This window comes from Acartia tonsa, chromosome 10 (genome assembly GCF_053477335.1).
Source record: "Acartia tonsa isolate MP-2025a chromosome 10, ASM5347733v1, whole genome shotgun sequence".
NCBI lineage: Eukaryota > Metazoa > Arthropoda > Copepoda > Calanoida > Acartiidae > Acartia > Acartia tonsa.
The window spans coordinates 38,093,535-38,120,618 of NC_137269.1; the positions used below are offsets into that span (position 1 = coordinate 38,093,535).

General features: G+C 34.9%; 2 protein-coding genes across 2 annotated transcripts in view; both read left to right on the top strand.

Annotated features, from left to right (window-relative positions):
• LOC145330023 (kinesin-like protein KIF3A) lies at positions 1-26,659 on the top strand. The gene is made up of 28 exons (XM_080174559.1): positions 1-291; positions 714-786; positions 1,742-1,822; positions 3,672-3,733; positions 4,356-4,444; positions 4,873-4,922; positions 5,314-5,372; positions 6,233-6,310; positions 6,874-6,931; positions 7,971-8,091; positions 8,610-8,725; positions 9,505-9,594; positions 11,861-11,939; positions 12,240-12,297; positions 13,963-14,022; positions 14,490-14,561; positions 15,030-15,131; positions 15,421-15,528; positions 16,006-16,092; positions 17,670-17,768; positions 19,366-19,442; positions 20,005-20,068; positions 21,450-21,533; positions 22,930-22,985; positions 23,743-23,853; positions 24,940-24,996; positions 25,196-25,288; positions 26,037-26,659. The coding sequence occupies exons 1-28, from the start codon at positions 235-237 to the stop codon at positions 26,068-26,070; spliced, it is 2,175 nt and encodes a 724-aa protein (XP_080030685.1). The 5' UTR covers positions 1-234; the 3' UTR covers positions 26,071-26,659.
• Positions 1-27,084, top strand: part of LOC145330596 (uncharacterized) — a 147,286-nt gene that overhangs the window by 18,367 nt on the left and 101,835 nt on the right. The gene's annotated exons all lie outside the window — the stretch shown is intronic.

Below are 27,084 nucleotides of genomic sequence, written 5' to 3' on the forward strand. Positions count from 1 at the left end.
TTAAGGACAACCATATCGGTTCAAAGTGTGCTTAGGTACAGACAGAGAACAGATCCTGTTTAAATTATGAATAAAGAAAGGCGCTCAAAAAAATTCTGACGTCATAAAAATGCGGGACGAGGAGAGGAGGAGTGGGAAACAAAACCCCTAAAAAAATGGATAATCCCTAATTTTTAGACGCCACATACTGATTTTTTGAGCGACTTTCTCCCCTCACTTTACATTTCAGAAAAAATGGGCGACAGTGAACACGTGAGGGTGGTGGTTCGAGTCCGACCCTTAAATAATCAGGTAAAAACAAAGTTAGTATTATCACTTTAATTGATTTTTCGTTGGAGAGTGAAGTTACCTTTCTTAAAATATAATAAAACATTTCTAAGCACACACAAAACGAAAAAATACCTATTCTGCCTTTTTTTCATCACGGATTTTTTTATGAAATAATAAATAATGAATTTTAGAATGTTAGAATTGTACTATCGATTTCAAATTTTGCATGATGATGACTATAACAGTTAGGTACTTATTAGAAAGTGTAGCAACTCTACAATCGTTACCAGAAAGTCCGTGCGTCCTTATTTTTAAACATGATGGTGTCATCCTTGTTTCTTGAATTCTTACTGTTTTACTTGTGTAGAATAGAAACTAATCTATAATTTGGGTAGATCCGTCTATAAGTTCGTCCATTATAAAAAAAAACAACGTTATTTTAGGAAAGGGGCGAAGGTTACAGAAGTATCATACATGTTAACACTATAGATAGAACTATCTCTATAGAATCACCAGGTATAGATAGATACTCATTCCAAGAAGTAAATCGACTAATAATTTAGTAGATAGATCAATTGATGGATACAACCAGGGTTCGGAAGCCGCGCCTCAGCCGCGCATAAGCCTCAGTTTTAAACCTGCTTGTGAGCAGAACAAGAAATTTTTGAAAGAAGGATTGTCTACTAAACAGACAATTTTATACATCCAGCTAAATTTTATAGGGATAAAATGACGATTTCACTGAGGCTTACACGCGGCTTACGCGCGGCTTCCGATCCCTGGATACAACAAAAGATAGACTGATAAATCATCGAAGAGATCATTTGATTGATAGATTTATGTTTATTCAAATAGATGAATATGTGCATGAATTAATTCATGATTAATTACATGTAGTTAAACAGATAGATACAGCAAAAGGGCTTAGTTTTCGTAAAAATATTAAATAAATCAATCTATTTTCCTATGTGAAACTTCCTAATATATAGTACTCAATCAATTTTGTGGATAGCGAAAAATCTTTTCTCGTATTCATTTGAATCCGGTGGATAGGAACCGGTTCTCATGAATACGAAAAAACTATGTCTAGCATCGTATTATATCCAGTTTTCTACGAATATAGAAATGTACAATCATAAGATTAAAACTAGTTTTTTTAGCCGGTGCCTTCGGAACCACGGGGCTAAAAAAACTAGTTTTAATATTTTAATTGTACATTCTATATCCGCGGAAAGCCGTTTATAATACGATACGAGAAATAACTATTCTACTTTATAGAAATCAAGCAACATTTTTATGCTGTTTTGAAAAAAAAGTCATCTGGTGTTCACTTCTGCCACCTATTTCAAAAAAGTGTTAAATTAGGCTCCAAAAGTTTTCCTTTAGTGTGAGTGTCGGTCATACATTAGGATGTTAGGGATGTCTGAGTCTGCTTAATATGTCTTTACATGAAAACTAATCTTGTTTACAGGTAGAGAAACAACTGGAAGCCGTGAACTGCCTGTTGAAGCTCCTCCCAAAGTGTTTACATTTGATACTGTTTTTGCTCCAGGTTAACATACGCATATAAGAATTGCTGCAGCTCTCTAATTCAACCTGTCTGTATCATAGGCGTCCAAGGGGGGGGGTAATGGGGCGATTACCCCCCCCAAACGAATTTGGGGGTGCCGTAGCCACCCCCAAAAAAATTTTCATTTTACCCCCCCCATTTAAAATTTACCCCTACCCTGGGGGTGCTGTATGCACCCCCAACCATTTAGGAGGGGGTATTTACCCCCCCAAACAATTTTGGGGGGGTAAATACTCCCCCCAAAATAGAAAATCTCTAACAAAAATATTTTTGCGCGCTTCGCGCGCATTTTTAATACTAAATTTTTGATATAATTTTAATTACCCCCCCCAAAAATTTTACCCCGGGGGTAAATTTTGGGGGGGGTAAACAAATTTTACCCCTGCCAACAGATTTCAGGGGGGGTAATTACCCCCCCCTAAGCAAATTTTACCCCCGGGGTAAAAATTTTGGGGGGGGGGGTAAAAAAAATTTGCGTCGCGCTTCGCGCGCCATTTTACCCCCCAAAAACCGAATTACCCCCCCCTTTTGGGGGGGGTAAATACCCCCCCCAAAATAGAAAATCTCTAACAAAAATATTTTTGCGCGCTTCGCGCGCATTTTTAATAATAAATTTTTGATATAATTTTAATTACCCCCCCCAATAATTTTACCCCGGGGGTAAATTTTGGGGGGGGTAAACAAATTTTACCCCTGCCAACAGATTTCAGGGGGGGTAATTACCCCCCCCAAGCAAATTTTACCCCCGGGGTAAAAATTTTTGGGGGGGGGGTAAAAAAAAATTTGCGTCGCGCTTCGCGCGCCATTTTACCCCCCCTAAACCGAATTACCCCCCCCTTAAAAAAATTTTACCCCCCCAAAAATAAAAAGCTTGGACGCCCCTGGTCTGTATGTCCATATAATTATTTTGAGTATGGCTTTGAAACCACTTGATATCCAGTGGATAGGAACTTGTTCTCAGCCATACTGAAAAAATTATGTATCGTATTGTATTATATCCAGTTTTCTACAAATATAAAAATGTACAATCATAATATTAAATACCTTTTATTGCATTGTATTATACTTTACGCAATTAGTAAAACTGGTAATTTTTTTTTATTTTATCAATTGTAGAAAATTTTATGTAATACCATCCGACACATGATTTTTCACTAAGGCTTGAAACCGGATCTAATAAAGCGTATACTAATTGGTTTAGAAGCTATAGTAAAAACTTTTACAAACAATGGAGTTTTATAGTGGATAAATTAACATTAGAATAAAAACAAGAAGTAGAAAGGGTTGAATAATTGTATTTACCTATCGCAATGACCTTGTGCCGCCTCCTAATTGGGTCTTTGAAAATCAAACAATGGTTACGGGAATATTAACACTGCCAACAAAATATAACATCAAAAAACATCTATTGTAACACCCATGTCTTAATTTTAAATAAAACAGTTATTTTAAAAATTGGTTTTTAGGTTCTTTTTTTAAAATTTGTTGTCTTTTTAGCTTAAAAACAAGGATTTTATGAAATATTAAGCAATTCAAAGTTTTATTAAGACTTCAAAATAAAAATAAACTCTCTAAATGTTATTTTAGTAATTTGATTGGATTTAGGGACAAGGGAAGAATATTCTGACAAACAATTCTAAAGGAAAATTTTCCCACAACCCTCTTCCCCTTTTCCTCCCCTTCTTACCCACCCCTCTTCAATTACATGAAGAAAAAAATATACTTACACATACTTTAAAAGGTTTCGTGATTTTTTTTTGTAGAATTAATTGTTAGACTAGCTACCCCTGGATTGGATTGGCTTCCGCGTATATGATTTTCCTTATTTTAGATGTAAAGCAAGTTGATGTCTACAACAGAGTTGCCAGAAATATTGTTAATAATGTCCTTGAGGTTAGATAAATAGCTAGACAGTTTTCAGATAAATAGACAGATAGTTTTCAAATGAGATAAATAGATAGATTGAGTGATGGACCAATATATAGGTCAATAGATAGACATTTGTAGAAAGAGACATGGATCTTTTAAAGGAATAAGAAATGACCGATAAATTGATGTTCATCCTCAATGTTAATACACAAAATTATCCCTTCTGTAGATTACAATTATTGGTTGAAACGTTTGGACACTCGAATAAGAAAACGTTATTATAAAACTTGTGGGACTGGTGTAGTAAACAGTACAAATACTCCTTCCTCTCTGAGAAAGAGATGGAATGGATATTTTTATGTATAAATCAATGGATAGATAGATAGATAAAAGATATATAGATTAATTGATAATTTATTGATTATTCATAAATTGATCTATAGTTAGATTAATAAAGATAGTTCAATAGATAGGTCAAATCTTAGGTCAATATAGATTACTTAGTAGATCGAATGATAGATAATTTAATGGATAAATTGATGGGTAATTTATTAATGGATAAAGTATAAATAAGAACATTGATAGAAGGATGGAGGGTTAAATCAATAGGTATAGACGATGGATTGGATCTAATAATCTTATTTAGGGGTACAATGGAACTATATTTGCATATGGACAGACTGGCACTGGAAAAACATTCACAATGGAAGGAGATCGAGCTGTCCCTGAATTAAAAGGAAAATATCAACGTTATGCAAAGTTAAACAATGTTTGTCTGTCTGTCTTTCTGTCAGTTTCTGTAATACATCGTTTTAAAATATAATAGTTAGGGTTGGGCCGGATATCCGGTGTGGCCGGATATCCGACCAGATAGTTTCAATATCCGGTATCCGGATATCCGGTGTGGCCGGATATCCGGCCGGAAAGTTTAATATCCGGTATCCGGCCTGATATCCGGCCCAACCCTAATAATAGTAAAATTCTATTCTCTTATCTTTATTCCTTCTTCTTGGAAATGAATAATGAAAATCTTAACTCCCCGAAAAAAAAAAAAAAGATTTTCTGTGACCTATAAGAAGCTTTATTAGTAGGTGTGAGGATTATCTTTTGGAACAGACAGACCACTTTTCGGTAAAAATTTCATTGATATTTGAATTTTGATCAGGAATAATTCCAAATTCATTTGCTCATATTTTTGGCCACATTGCTAAATCAGGAAATTATTGGATATTTATTCACCTAATAAGAATTTGGAGTTAATCATTGTTCATTTTTAAATACATGTATTATGGGACGTCTAAGCATTTTATTTTGAGGAGGGTAAAATGAGGGGTTTTAAAGGATTTACAAAAAAGTTTAAGGGGGTAGACAAAAGGCTTTCAATGTTTGAGAGGAGTAAACACCCCTTAACCCCCACCCTGGCCTTGGACTGTTGGTCTTTGGAGTTATACGGTTAATGTGGATAACAAGAAATCCAACTTTGTGAAGATTTTTACGGATTTTTCATTTAAAGAAATTTATAATAGCAGAGTTATTGAATATGATTTTAATTTCAAATATTAAAACATTATTAGGATAATTATCCATAAATTTGTTTTAAAAAACAGAAGAAGACAAAATCTTCCTTGTCAGAGTTTCCTACCTGGAAATTTATAATGAAGAGGTATTGATAATATTCAAATCGGATTGATATCCACTGGATTATAAACTGTTCTAAGCAAAAAAAATTGTGTATCGCATTGTATGAAAGACAATTTTACATCTATAATACAAAGTAGCTTGATGTCTGTCCGTCTGTCCGTCTGTCTGTCCCTTAAGATCTCGGTAACCGCTGAACCGATTGGATTCTACTCTTCAGGGTATATACCTATTGGTCCTGTGGTGGTTTTAAGCTATTTTCTTTGGGGGTGGGACACCCCCAACCCCCCCAAAAACAAAAAAAATACCTCCCATTTTTTTTTTTTTTTTTTTTTTTTTTTTGTAGAGGAATTCTTTTGTAGAAATATTCTTTTGTAGAAATATTCTTTTGTAGAAGAATTCTTTTGTAGAAGAATTCTTTTGTAGAAAATTTCTTTTGTAGAAGATTTCTTTAGTTCTTCTAATTTTTTTTGTTGAATTTTTTTGTTGTCATCTCTTGGGACAAAGCCCCTAGAGGCTAGGGGCGAAGCCGCTAGTAAATAATAAAATAAAAGTCATTAATTGGAACCAATAAAATAATCTTATAATTTTCAGGAAAAACAAAAATTTTTAAGGCGTTTTTCCAAAAAAATACTAGTTTAAGAATAAGTTTTACCAAAGTTCAAGCTGTTAAATCTATGAGGTTGCCTTATAAGGTCAATGTGGTCAATGTCATTGTTCCCTCTAACTTTATTCAATAAAATTTATGTACAATTTTGTTTAGACTTACAAACCAATGTTCTTACACTTTATAAGAGTTATTGTTCGTTTGTCCTTCCTTCTGATTTTAGACTTCGCTTTTATGGATGTTGTCATCCTTGTTTTATCAGAACTATTGTTTCTAAGGTTAGAGACTTACTTGGTAAGGACCAGTCCACCCGCCTGGAGGTCAAGGAACGTCCTGATGTTGGTGTTTATGTCAAGGTAAGTGAAAAGTAGTCAAGGACTAGTCAGGGATCCAAAGGGTTAAAACAATGGCCGATAAATTGATGTACTTCCCCAATGATGATGATAAACAAAATTACCCCTTCTGTAGTTGAAAATTAGTGGTTGTTTGAGTCAGGTATAGACTTCTACCTGTTTTTAAAAATTGTGTAAGGTTGATTTTCCTGAGGATTACAGGCGTCCTATGTACGGCTGCCTAGCCTTCAGAATGCTATGGAAAAATACATAAGTATTAAGTAGACTAAAGGACAAGCAGCTTTTTTTTTCCTCAAAATTTCATAATAGTTATTTCTTTCATCGTATTATAAACCGCTTTCCGCGGATATAGAATGTACAATTATGAGATTAAAACTAGTTTTTTTAGCCCCGTATTGCCGATGGCACCGGCTAAAAAAACTAGTTTTAATCTTATGATTGTACATTGCTATATTCGTAGAAAACTGGATATAATACGATGCCAGACATAGTTTTTTCGTATTCATGAGAACCGGTTCCTATCCACCGGATTCAAATGAATACGAGGAAAACTTTTCTTGTTTTAGGATCTATCAGCTTTTGTGGTGAATAATGCTGATGATATGGATAAACTTATGACTATAGGTAATACTAGCGGCTACGCCCCTAGAGGCCTCTAGTGGCACTTTAAATGTTTTTGTTTGTTAAAGTTAATTTTTTATGTACTATACCACTTTATTTGACGTTGAAGTATCCCAGATTTTAAGAAAATTTTCAATTTTTTTGTCATTTCTTTTGGGAGGGTGGTAGTACCCTCCCCCAAAATAGTTAAAAACCTTCCCAGGACATATGAGAATCTACCCTGTTAAGGAGAACCCGATCGGTTCAGCGGTTAGCGAGATCCTTCGGTACACACAGACAGACACACAGACAGACAAACATCCTGTTACTTTAGTATAAGGATTATTAGCAGTCAGGCTACAATATAATTCACTATCGGATACGCCCCTAGAGGCCTCTAGGGGCACGTAAATTTCTTTTCAATCTATTTCAAAATCAGCTGTTTACAAAAAATATTTTTTGTCGCTAGATGAGGTTTAGCTATTTTTTTTGTTTTAGCTGTTTGCCAAAAATATCCGCTAGGCGGCGTTTTTTTGTTTTTTTTTGGTCGATTTTTCTTATTAGGGTGGTGGTACCTCTCCACAAAATAGTTTTAAAACTTTCTTAAGACCTATGACAAGCTACATTGTAAAGGAGAATCAATCGGTACAGCGGTTAGCGAGATCCTTCGGCACACACAGACAAACATCATGTGACTTTTTTAAGAACTAGAGGCTACGCCCCCCCCCCCCCCAATGAGGCCTCTAGGGGCACTTGAGGAGGGGGGAGTTGAATCCCAAAACCCTGCTTTTTAATCTAGATTTTTTTTAAAGTTAAAAATTTTTTTGGTATATTGATTCTTAGACAATTAGATAGAATGTTTTTAGAGAAGCATCTTTATAATCAAGTCTAGAATGTAAGTACGGATTATGTAACATGTATTCCAATAACTTTGGAATAGATTAACATGGAATTTTTGTTTAGACTCTAAATAAAATTGATTATTAAATGCTTTGTTACTCTACATTTGCTAATTTTTGTTGAGCTTCGCTTTTATAGATATTGCCATCCTTGTATTATTTAGGAAACAAGAACCGAAGTGTTGGGCCTACGAATATGAACGCCCACTCCTCACGAAGCCACGCCATTTTCACCATTACGATTGAGTGCTCAGAAAAATCCGCGGATAACTCAAAACATTTCAGGTTAATATATATTTTTCAGTATGGCTTCGAAACCGATTAATATCTGCTGAGTTGGAACCGGTTCTTGACCATATTGAAATATGTTTTCTCCTTACTTTTTATTGGTTTAAATGATTCTATATTAGTAAATCTAGAAATTTTAAAGGACAGTCAATCCTTTTATTGTACCACCTTAGTCTATCCAATGCCATTCTAGATATTACAATATAGTTAATAGAGCAGTACCAGGTTCTATCTTTATTCATGGGTGTTTTTTTTTGGAGGCAAAATATCTTATGTGAACGATACAGCCCCGGGCCAAATAGCTTAAAACCTGCCCTGTTCTGATACTAAACTACCCTGAAAACTATTGAATAATTGGCCTAGCCGTTTACGATAGGGTGGTCGTAAATCCTCAAAAATAGTTATGAACCTTCCATAACCTATGAGAAACTTTGCTGCAAAGGAGAACCATATCGGTTCATCAGTTAGCGAGATAGACATAATTTTACATCTATACAAGGATGCTTGTTGTTCAGGGTTGGAAAGCTGCACCTGGTAGATCTTGCCGGCTCCGAGAGGCAGGGCAAGACAGGTGCCACTGGGGTCAGGCTCAAGGAGGCTACTAAGATCAACCTCTCTCTGTCAACTCTTGGTAAGTTTATTCCAGTTTTGCTTCGAAACCGATTAATATCCGGTGGATTAGAACCGGTTCTCAGCCATACTAAAAAATTAAATACAGAATAGTTATTTCTCGTATCGTATTATAAACGGCTTTCCGCGGATATAGAATGTACAATTATGAGATTAAAACTGGTTTTAATCTTATGATTGTACATTTCTATATTCGTAGAAAACTGGATATAATACGATGCTAGACATAGTTTTTTCGTATGGATGAGAACCGGTTCCTATCCACCGGATTCGAATAAATACGAGAATGTATTATATTCAGTTTTCTACGAATGTGTAAATGTACAATCATGAGATTTTCTTGGCATCTCGGGGCTAAAAAACTGGTTTTGGTTAATTGTACATTTTTATTTCCGTGGAAAGCTGTTTATAATACGATGCGATAAATAACTAGGAATTATTGTTGTTGTTGTGTTGACTACTAGTGACTGCAACCCTAGCATCTAGAGGCTCTGTACTTAATCTTAATCTACAATCTCAATATTTAATCTTAAGCTACAGACGAGACAGCGCAAAATAGCACCATAAAATCATAAAATAAAGTTGTCCAGTCAGAGGTCAGTATATATTGTAATTGACCAATGGTAAAATTTATACTCGCCTTTTATTGGTTATTTTATCGTATGATGTCATTTTTTTGGTGCCATTTTGCGATGTCTCGCTACAGACTTAGAAAAAACTTTACATTAAAAAATGGGATGATGTTTACATGATTAGTTAAAAAAAACTAATTTTGTTTAGGAAATGTGATATCTGCCTTAATTGATGGAAAGTGTACCCATGTGCCCTACAGAAACTCTAAACTCACACGTCTACTTCAGGATTCATTAGGTAATTTTTTTATATTGGAGAAGCTTTGCTCCTAACATCTTGGATAAATAGTCATATTCATTAGTACCAGTGGGAGAGGGGACAATGAGTTATTTATTACTCCCCAAAGTTTCATAAAAAAACCTTTTCTTATTCGTTGGATTAACAACTCTGGGGTCCTTTGTCGAATTTTGATTTATTGGTTAATTAAGTGTTCAATCGCATTAACCAATAAATGTAACATACATAAGGTGTAATTTTGTGTATCATCATTGGGGATGTACATCAATTTATCGGCAATTGTCTAATCCCTTTAGATCCCTTAAAAAGTATGCATAGACGTCCAGGGGGGGGGGTATAGGGATTTTTTAACCTCTCAAACTTTGCAACCCTTACAACCCTCAAATTAAAAAAATTTCATCAGAGTACCCCTTAAAACTTTGAAACCCCTTATTAACCCCCCATTAAAAAAAGTTTGGACGTCTTTGTTAGTTGCAATTCTATAATAATTTCAAAGTGTTTACCTAATAATCAAAGTTAAGGAAATTATAATTAATTAGCGGCTTCGCCCTTATCCTCTAGGGGCTTTGCTCCAAGAGGTTTGATCAACCTATTTTTGTGTTATTTAGATTTAAAAAGAACAGTAAAAATTTTTTTTTTTTTTTTGGGGGGGGGGGTGGGGTATAGTCGACCACTCTTTTTAAATTTTAGTGTTAAAAAGAAAGGGGGGGGGGGAAATGTGGTGACTCGTGCCACGACATACCAGCAATTTGAGACCATGTTATTTTTTTTCAAATTTTTTTCCCCTTATAACCAACCCTGCGGGGGGACTTTTTTCAAATTCTCGTTTATCAAGGTACATATATCTTAAATTCAGTGCCTCTCCTAAGCTTTTTAAGATATTGAGACAAAACCTTTTGAGGTAGATCAGTAAAAAAATATTTGAATAAATAATGGCGGCGGTACCGCCGCTCCCGCCGTCCACCGCCATTTTCCGCCACCGCCGCCAAAAAATTTTTTTTATTGCATTTCTCGCCGAATTAGGCAATTTGGAATCATTTGTGACCATGTTATTTTTTTCAGAATTTTTTCCCCTTATAACCAACCCTGCGGGGAATCATTTTTTTCAAATTCTCGTTTATCAAGGTATATCTTAAATTCAGTGCCTCTCCTAAGCTTTTAAAGATATTGAGACAAAACCTTTTGAGGTAGATCAGTAAAAAAATATTTGAATAAAAAATGTCTGTCTGTCTGTCTGAAGTTTAAGATCTCAGTAACCACTGAACCGATTGGGCTCTATTCTTCAGGAAATATACCTACTGGTCCTGTGATGGTTTTAAGCTATTTTCTTGGGGTGAGGGACAACTCCAACCCCCCAAAAAATGAAAAATACCCCTCCCCCCAAAAAATAAATAAGGGGGGGGGGGGGGAATGTGGTGACTCGTGCCACGACATACCAGCAATTTTATTTTGGGTGCTACTCCCTTAGTTTTAGAGATAATTGGGTGAAATCTTTTGGGCTGGGTCTCTAATTACCTTTTTGGTATCTTTTTTATTGCATTTCTCGCCGAATTAGGCAATTTGGAATCATTTGAGACCATGTTATTTTTTTCAAAAATTTTTCCCCTTACAAGCAACCCTGTGGGGGGACTGGGCTGGGTCTCTAATTACCCCAAGTTTTGGTATCTTTCAAAAAAAACAGCGGCGGGTCCGCCGCTTCCGCCGTCCACCGCCATTTTCCGCCGCCCACAGGACGGCTTGAATGGGAAAAATTTTTGAAAAAAATAACATGGTCTCAAATGATTCCAAATTGCCTAATTCGGCGAGAAATGCAATACAAATTTTTTTGGCGGCGGCGGCGGAAAATGGCGGTGGACGGCGGAAGCGGCGGTACCGCCTCTGTTTTTTTTGAAAGATACCAAAACTTGGGGTAATTAGTGACCCAGCCCAAAAGATTTCACAAGACAAGACAAAACAGACATCGTACTACTTTGTATTAAAGATTAAGCGGTTAGCGAGATCCTTCGCTACAGACAAAAAAATGCTTAGTACTTTTTATGATAGGATTATAAGCTTAAACTAGGAGCAAACTGCGATGTAAATTTTCAATTCAAAAAATGAAATTAGATTCTATATAATGAAGTTAATGCCTGTAATGTAAAAATATTTTTACCCAACTTGTATTTTAAATAAACTGTGCCTAACAAATAAGTAACAGATAAAATTATCTGAGTTACTAATTAATATATATTGCAAATTGCTTTTATTGAAAAAAATTTCAATCTAGGTGGTAACTCTAAAACATTGATGTTTGCTAATATTGGTCCTGCAGATTATAACTATGATGAAACTTTGGGTACTCTAAGGTAAGTCAGTATATCTATCTATCATTAAATCAATCTATCTATATATTATTTCATCAATTATTCTATCTATTATTAAATCTATCTATCTATATATTATTAAATATATCTATCTATCATTTCATCTATCGTTCTATATATCTATCTATTATTTTTACTAACTATCATTCTTTTTATTTGTCATTCAAATCTACCATTATATTAATGCATTATATTTCCTTCTACTTATCTCTAAATCAATTTACCTATACATCTTTTTTAATATTAAAGTGTCATTTATCTATTTTTTTTATCTATTTTTAGATATGCGAGCAGGGCCAAGAGTATTAAGAACAAGGCAAAGATCAATGAAGATCCAAAGGTGAAAAGACAACAGATTGAGAGACAAAAAGACAGACAGAAGGACAGACTGAAGGACAGACAGTTGTACAGACAGTAGGACAGACATAAGAACAGACAGAGGGACAGACAGAAGGACAGACAGAAGGACAGACTGAAGGACAGACAGAAGTACAGACAGTAGGACAGACAGAAGGACAGACAGAAGAACAGACATAAGAACAGACAGAAGGACAGTCTGAAGGACAGACAGAAGTACAGACAGTAGGACAGACAGAAGGATAGACAGAAGAACAGACATAAGAACAGACAGAAGGACAGACTGAAGGACAGACAGAAGTACAGACAGTAGGACAGACAGAAGGACAGACAGAAGGACAGACAGAAGGACAGACAGAAGGACAGACAGAAGGACAGACTGAAGGACAGACAGAAGATAGACAGAAGACAAACAGATAAACAGATAAACAGACAGAAAAACAGACAGAAGGACAGACTGAAGGACAGACAGAAGGACAGACTGAAGGACAGACAGAAGTACAGACAGAATGACAGACAGAAGGACAGACAGAAAGACAGACAGAAGAACTGATGGAATGGCAGACAGAATGATAGACAGAACGACAGACAGAAGGACAGACAGAAGGACAGACAGAAGGACAGACAGAAGGACAGACAGAAAGACAAACAGATAGAAGGACATACAGACAGACAGAAGGACATATAAAGGAACAGACAGAGGGACAATCAGTAGTACAAACAGAAGGACAGACAGAAGTACAGACAGTAGGACAGACAGAAGGACAGACAGAAAAACAGACATAAGAACAGACAGAAGGACAGACTGAAGGACAGACAAAATGACAGACAAAAGAACAGACAGAAGGACAGACTGAAGGACAGACAGAAGTACAGACAGTAGGACAGACAGAATGACAGACAGAAGTACAGACAGTAGGACAGACAGAAGGACAGACAGAAGAACAGACATAAGAACAGACAGAAGGACAGACTGAAGAACAGACAGAAGTACAGACAAAATGCCAGACAGAAGAACAAACAGAAGGACAGACAGAAGAAAAGGCAGATGGACAGACAGAAGAAAAGACAGAAAACCAGACAGAAGGACAGACAGAAGGACAGTCAGTAGGACAGACAGAGGGCCAGTCAGTAGGACAGACAGAAGGACAGTCAGTTGGATAGACAGATGGACTTACAGAATTACAGACAGAAGGACAGACAGAAGAACAGACAGAAGGACAGACAGAAGGTCAGACAGAAGGACATACAGAAGGACATACAGAAGGACACACAGAAGGACAGACAGAAGGACAGTCAGTAGGACAGACAGAGGGCCAGTCAGTAGGACAGACAGAAGGACAGTCAGTTGGATAGACAGAAGGACTTACAGAATTACAGACAGAAAGACAGACAGAAGAACAGACAGAAGGACAGACTGAAGGACATACAGAAGGACAGACTGAACGACAGACAGAAGGTCAGACAGAAGGACAGACAGAAGGACAGACAGAAGGACAGATAGAAAGACAGAAGGAAAGAGAGAAGGACAGAAAAACAAAAAAAGAGAGACAACGGAGATACAAAAGGACAGACAAAGGACATACAGAAGGACAGACAGAAGGACAGACATTGTTTTTCCTACAAAAAAATTTCTAATTATATTTAGGATGCTTTGATGAAACAATATCAAAAAGAAATAGAAGAGCTAAGACGACTTTTAGAGGAGGTAAACATATATATAAATATGTTTTTCTAGGCAAACATCTTTTTTGTGAATATTCCCTTTACCAATAAATATCTAGTCAGTCATGATACAGAAATATATGTAAAAGGTTTTGTGACTTTAAAATATAATTTATTACCACTGAACATATTCATATTAAATCACTTTGGCCGTCTATATTTCCTTCATGATTATTTTTGTCCTTCGCTGCTTATAAATGTTATCATCCTTGTTGTAGCTGTGTTTAGTGCACTAAGAAAATGGGGATAGATATCACAGCTTTTGGCCTACCTATTATATTGACGTCATAATAGAGGGAAAGAGAAAGGTAAAGGTAAAGAAACCCCTTAGAAAAGAGATGGGGTATAGGGTATTTCCTGACGCCCATAGAATAGGTAGGCCAAAAGCAGTGACATCTATCCCCATTTTGCTAGGGCACTAAAGACAGCTACATCCTTGTTTGTTTGTAGAGCGGAGGTGGTACAGACAGCCTCGAGGAGACAGAGGAGTCAGAACAAGAACAACAAGATACAGAGGATCAGGTTCATCAATAAATACATTGACTGAAAAAAGACAAATTAACAGAGAGAGAGGGAACATTTGGCTGTTTAGTGTTTAATATACTTGTCTCCAAAGTTTTATAATAATATTTTCTTATTTGTTGACTTAAAAACTTTTGGAGACTTCAGGGATTTTGATTTGATGGTTCATTAACTTGAATGTCCAATAAGTGTAATCTACAGAATAGGTCCAGGAAAATAAGTATTTATGAATAGATAGGACATGAAATATAACCTATCATTTTGTATTAAAGTTCGATATGGTTCTCCTTTACAGTAATGCTTCTAATAGGTGCAGGGAAGATTTAAAACTATTTTGAGGGATGGAAATCCTCAATCAGCCCCTAAAAAGTATTCATAGATAATTCAACATTCATGAAATATTTCTAGATTCATTTTTAATATATTTATTAATATATTAATTTAATTTATATTGTATATATATATTAGGATGGTATAGAGAACGAAGTAGCCCCTAAAGGGATATTAGTACAGAATGGTGATGCTACCGAAGATAATGCTGACGCTGAAAACATAATTGTTCAGAAGAAGGTATAGTGTTGTCTTGACTTATACAGTGTGTTTTATATATTATAGACAGCTTTTCTGCGGAGAGTAAAATGAATAATAAAAAGATTCATTCCAGTTTTGTAGGCTCCGTGGGGACATTGATTTTTTTCACAAACTAAATTTTCATAAAAACTAATCTTCTTTTAATATTAAAGTAAAAGAATAAAGCGGGAAGGTGTTAATTAATTGTATGGCTCTGTGTCGAAGTTGCCAGGGTTATACATTTATACTTATAAATGAATTGATTTTAACAGTGTAATAATTATTTTAGATTGTGAAAGTAACAAAGAAGATCAAAAAGAAGAAGAAAAAAGATAGTTTGGAGAAAGAGCCACCCAAAAGCAATGCGGAAATACTTGAAATGAAAAGTAAAATTGAGGTAAAAATTTGTGTTTTTTGTCTTGTTAGCAAAGCTACCTTTATTCCCAAATTTATCTTCTTTATTATCCTGATTATCCCATTTGGCTAGGCTTTAATTATTTTTGTATAGCATAAAACCTGCCCTTAAAAAATTCCTAGATATTTTTGGAACAATATTTTCAGCCATTTACGAATTCTTCAGAGACATAGAGATAGATATTTTATTACTATGTAGGAATTTTTATTTAAAGAATTAAAACGTGAAGCTTGCAATGTTAAGGCAATCGAAATATTATTTTTTGGATGTTACACCAGATTTTCTTGTACTCTAATAAGTGTTACTTGCAGCAGGCTTAAATAACAATACCTCACATCCAGCCCCTCCCCTCCTACTGGATAAACACTGACCAATGAATAAGTCCATGTTAGCAGCCTAAATTAACGAAAAATTTTCCCCTGTCATAATATCCATTTATATTATATATCGATTGTTAAGGCTGAGAAGAAGAGATTAGAAGAGGAGAAGGATATGGCCGAGGAACAGAGAAATCAGCTGATCGGCAATCTTAGGGTTCATGAACAGGTAAGGAACAGAGAAATCAGCTGATCGGCAATCTTAGGGTTCATGAACAGGTAAGGAACAGAGAAATCAGCTGATCGGCAATCTTAGGGTTCATGAACAGGTGAGGAACAGAGAAATCAGCAATCTTAGGGTTCATGAACAGGTGAGGAACAGAGAAATCAGCTGATCAGCAATCTAAGGGTTCATGAACAGGTTTTACTATTCACACTTAAGACGTGAACGGGGTAGGGGGGTAAAAGGGGTGTTTAACCCTCTTAGATTTGGAACTTTTCATATGACCCCCATGAATTTTTTAAAATACATTTCATTATCATCCCCCCAGCACCCAGGCAAATACCTTAAAGGAAACCAATCCTTTCGTTACAAAACCTTTGTCTGAGGATCTAAAACTTATTGTTTATCATTTGTATTTATTCACTTTGTGTGTCCGTCCGTTCGTAACGCTAATGGGGTAGATGTGCTTTTTTCTGCTATTATTCAAGATTAGGGGATTTTTTTTTCCCGGCTTTTTTTGAAATTCAAGTAGTGCCGTTGCAATTATTATGCCTTTTGGTGAAAAAACACTTGTGTAAAAATTTTAACCATTTTGGACAAGTATTATGCCCAGTAATTTCACTTTGAAATTTTGACGCCCCCCTTATGGGGGTCAAAAAATCATTGCATCAGAACTATGGCTTCATGGTGCTCCCTGAATAGGTCTTGAGGAGTAGAATCAGGAATTTTTGAAATTTTGAAAATATCTCGTTCCTAGCCTGAGAAAAGTTCAAGAAAACCCTAAAAAACTTTGAAAAAAACTTTTTTTTGAACTTTTCTCAGGCTAGGAACGAGATATTTTCAAAATTTCAAAAATTCCTGATTCTACTCCTCAAGACCTATTCAGGGAGCACCATGAAGCCATAGTTCTGATGCAATGATTTTTTGACCCCCATAAGGGGGGCGTCAAAATTTCAAAGTGAAATTACTGGGCATAATACTTGTCCAAAATGGTTAAAATTTTTACACAAGTGTTTTTTCACCAAAAGGCATAATAATTGCAACGGCACTACTTGAATTTCAAAAAAAGCCGGGGAAAAAAAATCCCCTATTCAAGATAGATGGCTGATTTGTTAGAGATTCCCTTTAATTACAAGAATACAGTGTTTAATTCACTTGTGCCGTTGGTTTGTCAGTTACTCCGTTCAATTTATGAAAACTGAGCATTTGCTTTTTAAATCACTTTGTCCATGTTTCAAGTCATGATTTTTTATGCTCTGCTACTTATGTTATGTTTAGGGTTGGGCCGGATACTTTTTCGGCCGGATACCAAATACCGGATATCCGGCTGATTTCTAATGCCGGATATCCGGTTCTGGCCGGATATCTGGCCAAGGTTCGATATCCGGCAATTTACCGGATATCCGGCCGGATAACCGGATATCCGGCGTCAAAAATCAGCCGGATATCATGTAATTGGATAGTTTTAATATCCAGTATCCGGCCGGATATTGAAAATTGCCGGATATCCGGCCGGATAACCGGCCAGACTGGATATCCGGCCCAACCCTAGTTATGTTGTCATCCTTGTTTTTAATTGCTAGGAGCTAGCAGAGGCCCAGTCTGAACAAGCAAACATAAAAGCAAAGCTGGATGCATTGGAAAAGAAAATAATCGTTGGCGGTGAAAATCTACTTGAAAAGGTAATTTATCAACAACAATAATAGTTATTTCACGCATCGTATTATAAACGGCTTTCCGCGGATATAGAAAGTACAATTATGAGATTAAAACTAGTTTTTTTAGCCCCGAGGTGCCGAAGAAAGCTGGATAAAATACGATGCTAGACATAGTTTTTTTCGTATGGATGAGAACCGGTTCCTATCCACCGGATTCGAATGAATACGAGAAAAAGTATTGGATGATTTAACCCACCTACCCTTGTCAGAAATTAATCATTAATATCTTATTTTCTTAATTGACATGGGGAGTTTTGTATCAGAAAAAAATTAATTAATTCTTTTTTGCCTTTCAATTACAATTCTATTTGTGTTTAAACTTAGACTTTGCTACCAGCCATTGTGGTGAGCTAGCTGCATTCAAGTTATTTTGTCGAAACCATAACCTTGTAAATTTGTCATGATCCATTAATATTTAAAAAATGAAGCACTTTGGAAAACTACATAGATCATTTGGTTGCAACACACAGATACACATACTATCATCTATCTATCAATCAATTTTTCTAATGACCTATATATCTATAATACAAAGTAGCTTGATGTCTGTCCAGTGTCCGTCTGTCCATCTGTCCGTCCGTCTGAAGCTTAAGATATCGGTAACCACTGAACCAATCGGAATCTACTCTTCAGGGAATATACCTACTGGTCCTGTTGTGGTTTTAGGCTATTTTCTTGGGGGGTGGGACACCCTTAACCCCCCAAAAAACAAAAATTCCCTCCCCCATTTTTTTTTGTAGGAGATATCTTTGGTCCTTTTTTTTTTTTTGGTAGGAGATATCCTTGGCCCTTTTTTTTACGAATTTCACCTTAACTTTTTTTACCATCTCTTGGGGCAAAGCCCCTAGAGGCTAGGGGCGAAGCCACTAGTTTATCTATATAAGAAGTTAACTCACAAACGAAAAATATGAATTTTACATATTTATTCCGACATAATAAATTGTTTCGAGCATGTTTGCTCTTTTAAGATGTCCATGTAAAACTACCTATCAATATTTTTAAAAGCGAAGCTTTTCTATAATTAGGGTAGGTCCGTCCGTCCGTACGTCCGTCAGAGATAGATAGCTTTTATTCGTTAATTTAGCATGTTAGAATTGTCCTATCGATTTCAAACTTCCTGTAGTAGTTAGGTACGATTTAGAAAGCGTAGCAACTCTATAATCATTATCAGAATGTCCGTACGTCCTTTTAAACATATTGATTTTTCTACTTTTTTAACAACAAATTTTTATGTGATTTGATTATCCGTTTGATCTGATTTTTGGTACAACAAAGAACAATATTATAAGCGAAGCAACTCTATAATCAAGTCCTAAAAACGTAAGTATGTCCATAAACATTATCCTTTATCTATCAGTTGTTCAACAAATTTACTTACAATTTTGCTTCGACTCTTATACTTTTATATTCTGATTGTTCAGTTCAGACACTATACAAATGTTAATGTCCGTTTGTCCTACCGTTTCAGTGCTTCGCTTTTATGGATGTTGTCATCCTTGTTATTTATCAATTTATCTTTCTATTAATCTAAAAATTATCTATCTATCCAATTTATATATAGAGCGAAGAACAAGAACGATTATTAGAGGAGAGCGCAAGAGAATTAAATGAGACTATTGTTAAAGAACAACAACTAAGGTTCAAATTTATTCTTACTGTTTTTTTAAAATTCAACAGTTCATATTGTTTTTTTTATGGTAATTACAATTTTTCCACCATAATAGTTATTTATTGCATCGTATTATACACAGCTTTCAGCGGATATTAAAATGTAAAATTACAAGATTAAAACCAGGTTTGTTAGCACTGAGGGGCCTAAGGTTAACAAAACTTGTATTTATTATATGATTTATATTTTAATATTCGTTGAAAATTGTCTCTAATAATACGAGAATTTTTACGGATATTAAAATAAATTTAATAAAATTGATGAAATTTAATTTTGTAGTTTTTCATTAAAATATATATCAGTGGAAAGATGTCTATAATATGTTGTGATAAATAACTATTTCATATTTTATTTAAAAGCAAAAAATAGAAAAAATAATGTATTTGGCTACGTAACACAGATTGTGTTGATGTTTTAGGCGTTAGAGTGATAGAGCCCCCACAGGGGCTAGAAATATTAGAAAAGCTACAGGAAAATACAATGAAACTTGCTACTTCTTTTTCTTTCCATGATCCTAAAATTGTATTTTAGGGATCAGCTGTTAGCTAAAGAGGCGGAGAGATTGGATATTGAGGAAAAATACTCCAGTCTTCAGGTACAGAGATAGATAGATAGATAGATATATAGATGGATAGATAGAGATATCAAGGCGGAGAGATTGGATACTAAGGAAAAATACTCTAGTCTTCAGGTACAGAGATAGATAGATAGATAGATAGATAGATATATAGATGGATAGATAGAGACATCAAGGCGGAGAGATTGGATATTGAGGAAAAATACTCTAGTCTTCAGGTACAGAGATAGATAGATAGATAGATATATAGATGGATAGATAGAGACATCAAGGCGGAGAGATTGGACATTGAAGAAAAATACTCTAGTCTTCAGGTACAGAGATAGATAGATAGATAGATATATAGATGGATAGATAGAGACATCAAGGCGGAGAGATTGGACATTGAAGAAAAATACTCTAGTCTTCAGGTACAGAGATAGATAGATAGATAGATATATAGATGGATAGATAGAGACATCAAGGCGGAGAGATTGGACATTGAAGAAAAATACTCCAGTCTTCAGGTACAGAGATAGATAGATATATAGATGGATAGATAGAGACATCAAGGCGGAGAGATTGGATACTGAGGAAAAAACTCTAGTCTTCAGGTTCACATAAGGGTATAGATAAATATGTATCATTTAGGTCTTTGAATATCAGCCAATGGCGTCTTAAATATTAACACAGTCAAATAACTACAAAATACCAGAAAGCAATAGACTTAAAAGGTTCCCATTTCTTGGTCCAGGTAGTTGTCTGGGTTATACATTTATAATTGTACATTTATAATTAAATAGGGTAGATAGGGAGCTTTATATTAAAGTTACAGGTTATCTATCTGTATATCTGTATGTCTGTATGTTCGCATAAAAATATCTCTAGAGCTCTTCTTTGCAGCTTTTTTTGTCTCCCCCAAATAAACAATTGTAATTTAAACACAAAAATTTTAGATATTTGGTTGACCGGCCGAAATCCCAGGCTAACAAAACTGGCATTATTTTTATGATTTATTTGATTTTAAATTTAATATTCAAAAAATGTTTATAATACGATGCAATACATGATTTTTCAGTATGGCCAAGAACCAGTTATAATCCAGCGGATATTAATCGGTTTCGATGTCATACTGGAATAGTTATTTCTTGTATCGTATTATAAACGGCTTTCCGCGGATATAGAATGTACAATTATAAGATTAAAACTAGTTTTAATCTTATGATTGTACATTTCTATATTCGTAGAAAACTGGATATAATACGATGCTAGACATAGTTTTTTCGTATGGATGAGAACCGGTTCCTATCCACCGGATTCGAATGAAAACGAGAAAATCTTTTATTGCCGTTTACGAAATCTTATTGGACATGCTTACAAACATCCTACAACTTGTGTGTGCATGTATGTTATTATTTAGGACGAAGCAAATGGGAAAACTCGAAAATTGAAGAAGGTTTGGTCCATGCTGCAAACAGCTAAAGCAGAACTCACAGATTTACAGGTAGGATTCTTCAATTGATTGACTGGATCAGTAGGTATATTCCCTTAGAATCCAATCGGTTCAGTGGTTACCGCGATCTTAAGGGACACACGGACGGACAGACAGGCAGACGGACGAACACACATTATTCTACTTTGTATTCTAGATAGCTAGTTGGTCGCACCCCATAATCCGACGATCTCAGAAAGGATAATCTAGCAGACAAAAACTATTGTTTATTTTTTGTTGTACACTATTCTTTCTAATAATACAAGCGAAATTTTCGACTGCATAATTATACAAAAGCTAGCTTTGTCCTAAGAAATTTAACAATTCATAGCTGACTTTTTAAGCACGTTTTGTAATATGCGGAGAAACTATTAAACGATACGATTTACCCAAGCGAAGATTTATTCTAAAAACGCGACTATTTATAGCTGAACTAATGTAAGATTAAAATGAACAAATAACAGCCGTATTTCCTAAAAATCTGTACACTTTCAAACCAATAACCTGGCCGTATTGTTCCTCCATGATTTAGATAGTATGTCTCTAGATTAGCTCTATTTGTTCTACATTTAGACGGAGAATAGAAATAGAAGAATAGAAGCATATTATGAACCCTTTTTTCGTCAAATCTAAGAAGGAACATTTCTAGCAGACAAAAGTATTGTTTACTTTCGACTCAAGCTGATGTGGATTCTTAAGAAATTATAGACTCGCTACTCGATAGTGAGACAAAATTATTTTTGTGAAAAATCATCCAAAAGCACATTAAAAATCTACAAAAATTAAACAAAATCATATGTTAATAACCCTTTAAGATTTTATTTCATTTTTGTAAATTTTTTTATTTGATTTTGGAGGATTTTTCACAAAAATAATTTTGTCTCACCAGCGAGTAGCCAGCCCAACTTTTTTTTTAAGAATCCACCTCGTTACTAAGCTTTCAAATTTAAACGAAATTTTTGGGCAATTAATTCTGATTCCGCAAAGCTTTCTACTAAGAAAATGTACTATTTACAGCTGACTTTTATGTATGTATGAAATGAAAAAAAAACATGCCTTCGTAGTAAAATGTGTACACAATTTCAACCAATGAGATTCAATGTAAATTCCGATGCGATTCTCCTATTGGCTCAATCAGACATTCCCTCTCTTTCTTAGTACCTTTATTAGACGGAGTGATGGATAATAAAAGAGTAAATTGCAACATATCTTTGCTACAAGAATAATTATCTCACAGAATGTCTGTTTGTCTATTTATGTGTCTGTCTGTGTGTCTGTGTTCAAAAAAATCATCAACAGCTGAGAAACTCCCATTTTTTCGAAGGACTGATGGATTGACTGACTAACAAAGAAAGTTAATTATAGAGTAGCTTCGCTTCTTAATAATGATATTATTCTTGTTATTTAGACAGAGCAGCAAAGAGAGATGGAGGGGTTACTGGACAGTGTTCGACATTTAACAAGGTTACACATTTTATTTTTATACATACATATATTTATCTATCAATTTTCATGCTTTACAATTATCTATCAAAAATAGAGGGGGCATGTATCTCTGAATAGAACAGAGGTGGATTCTTTAAAAAATTTGCCCCACTAATCGCTTAGTGGTGCAAAATTGTTTTCGTGAAAAATCCACCAAAATCACATTAAAAATCTACAAAAATTAAAGAAAATCATATGTTAATAACCCTTCTATGATTTTGTTTATTTTTTGTAGATTTTTAATGTGATTTTGGTGGATTTTTCACGAAAACAATTTTGTCCCACTAAGCGATTAGTGGGGTATTTTTTTTTAAAAGAATCCACCTCTGAACAGAAAGCAATTTGCTAGCAGATAAAACTGTCTCCGCCATTTGGGCTAGGTTGAAGTCAGGCTTATACATCTTTACTTCTACATGTATTAATCTATCTATCAAATCAAATCTAATCAAACATTCTTTATATCTATTACTATTACTACTTAGCTTTCCATTATCTATCGATCAATAACGCAATGCAATCTATTTTTCTACCATTTTATGTTCTTATTTATTTTTTATCTACATATCTATAATCATCTTTCAACATTTCTATTTATCTACTAATCAATCCACCCATTTATTTATTAATCCAAAACTATATATCCATCTATTAATCTAACTATTTTTAAATCTAGTAATCGAACACCTAATATGAATATTAGAAAAATTATCCACTAAAAATCTATTTATATATCTAGGGAACTCCGGCTGCAAATGTTGATAATAGATAGCTTTATACCGCGAGAATATTTGGATATTATTGACTCCAACGTGGCATGGAATGAAGATATCGGAGAATGGCAACTCAGGTAAGTAACAAGGTTAGGGGGCGTCTTAGCTCAGTGGTAACGCACTGAGCTACGGTGGTGTGAGTTCGAGTTCAAGTCCCCATGTGGTAACTCGAATTTCTCAGTCGAAATTAATTCACGCAACTTCCCATTGGTTGTGTAAAAAGGGTGATAATTGGGTAGTTTGGATGCTAAATAGTCACATACATGATATCAGTGCAGCCCTTACCCAAGCTTCTCAGTGGTTTCAATGAAGCTTGGTCTCAATGGTGACTTAATTTGGGACACCTGCCATACTTGGCGAGGGTGAGGTAATTAAGAGTAGGTCCCTTGAGAACACTTGTCACCAAACCTTTATAATAAGTTTTCATATTCGCTGGCTCAACAACTTTGGAGACTTTTATTAGATTATAATTGGTTGGTTGAGTGTCGACAAACAGACAAAATTAGTTATAGAGCATATGTTTAGTTCTTATAACAAGTTTTAAAAAGAAAGAGATTATGGCAAAAAATCACGAAACCTTAAAAGAATAACGTTTACATTTTTAAAGCATGACCAACAGTCAACGGACAAAGCAATATATAGATAAGTTGCGCAATGCGCATTTGCCATATACACTACAGAGTTCAAATCTACATCTAATAGCAGCCGAAAAAATCATATTTCCTCCCATAGCTTTACGGACTGACAGACGAACAGACAAAGTTAATAATAGAGTAGATTCGCTACTTAAAACAGGAACTTATTAATACAATGGACTAGAATTTGATGAACATCCCAAATTAGCAATAACAAATTTACCCCTTCTATAAATCTAAATTATTGGTTGAAAAGTTTTACCCTTCAATCAAGCATTATTAAATATTTTCTCATGCGTCTATGCAGTAATTGGATGCCTGTCAAAGTATGTATGTTTGTCTGTTTATATGAAATTTAGTTTAACTTACACTTTTTCAGAAAATTATTTCTAGAAGTTCTATATGGATTGTCTGTTCTCAAGAAAATAAATATTGTTTAATCCTTTTAGGAGGCGGGATAAATGCCGCTTTATACCTATTATTGTTAGCAGACCAAACTGAATAGATATAATCAGCTGTTTAATTTAGGTGTGTAGCCTATACTGGTAATAACATGAGGAAATCTTCAGATCTCAATACGGACAGGTAAAACATAAAAATTTAAAAGTATTTTGATTGGACTATAAGATTTCGCTAACCACTGAACCAATATGGCTCCCTTTTATAGTAAAAGCTCCTAATTGGTCCCTTGGAAAATTTAAAAAACTATTTCAATAAAAATTGCTCCAAGATGAAAGTTAGATCTCCTCAAATGTTTTTTAAAAATAAGGATGGAATTTTTCAGGGAGGAAAGTGTTGATTTGGACTTATCTGCCGCGTATCTGAGATACTCTGATATACAACCTAGATCTCGGGCGGAGAGGGTTAAATCTGCCAGGTAGTTAGATAGATAGATATATGAAAAGGCAGACAGATGGGCAGATAGACAGACATATAGACAGACATACAACCAGACAGAAAGTATTGCCTTGGACTTATCTGCCACGTATCTGAGATACTCTGATATACAACCTAGATCTCGGGCGGAGAGGGTTAAATCTGCCAGGTAGACAAATAGATAGATAGATTAATATATAGACAGGCAGACAGACAAACAAACAGACTTTGTTGATTTAAATCTGCCACATAGACAGATAGATAGATGGATATATATATAGAGGTATACTATAGACAGATAGATAGATAGTTATATAGAATGAGATAGATAGACAGGCTAACAGATATACAGACAGAAAATAGACAGAAAAACAGACAAACAAATAACATGACATACAAACAGACAGACAAACATACATACGTCTAGACAGACACACAAACATACAATATCCAACAATCAGACAAATAAAAAGACAGGCAGACTGACAGACAGTAGACAGACAGACAAACAGATTTACAAACAGAAAAATTACACAACAATCAGACAGATAAAAAGACAGACAGGCGGACAGACAGTAGACAGGCAGACACACAGACACACAGTAGACAGACAAACAGACAAAGAGACAAACAAACAAACAGAGAGACAAGCAGGCAGACAAACAGACGGACAAATAGACAGACAGACAGGCAGACCAACAGACAGACAAACATATATACAACAAAAAATTTATCTAATTTTATTTCAGACCCAAAAGTTCCAAGTTACGCAGAAGAAAGTAACTAATTAAAACCTGGTTAAAATAAAAAATCGTTGATATTATGTTGATATGCATAACAGCACAATGAATCAATCACGCATCATATGTATTTAAAATTGGGATCTACTGCAGTTCACGGTAAAATATTGCTGGTAAGCAATATTTCCAAAAATCTATGAATTTTAAAGGCTGCTAGTTGCCAAACGGCTGAACGTACAGATAATGCCCGCATACTGTTTAAAGCGGCATAAGAAGGCCTACAAATAATCTGGAATAACCATAAATCAATAATGCATAATTATCTCGCAGTGCAGAGAAATGCGCGAAAAAGACCTATTTTACGCGTTTTTTCTTCAGAGAAGCTTTCCCTGTGCATAATTGGATCTTGGCTATTTCAGATTATTTGTAGGCCTTCTTATGCCGCTTAAAATGGTGTGTGGGTATGATCTGTACGTTCCGCCGTTTGGCAGCTAACAGCCTTTAAAATTCATAGATTTTTGGAAATATTGCTTACCAGCAATATTTTACCGTGAACTGCAGTAGATCCTAAAATTGTATAATATGAATAAATATAAAATATAACATGTAATAATAAATTGTTTGCAAAGATACTCTATACCTTTGTCTGGAAGTCCTAACTGTTCTTGGTAATGATTTCGCCTGTTTTGAGCAAAGGCATTACCCCTAACGCTACGTCTCTTTAGCCAGCTACAAGTTTCACTTTATTATAGTACATGATAATCTTGTATAAGATCCAAGTGATAGAAATCAATAACTAGAGCCATGTAAGAATAGAATAATTGTTAGAGCTCCTTACGCAAAAGCTAGTAACACTTTTTAAGGTGGGTTTTTGGGTTCTCTGACAGTTAGAGGGATTGTACAAAAAAAATATGATGAAAACAAATATAATAGCCGTTCATTGCATCTTAACTGACATACGAACTAACACAAAAATTACAGATTTTTATTTTTTTAAACACGAAACCTTTCAATTTCTTTTACAAAAACAATCACGCAACCTTTTAAAATTCGTGCA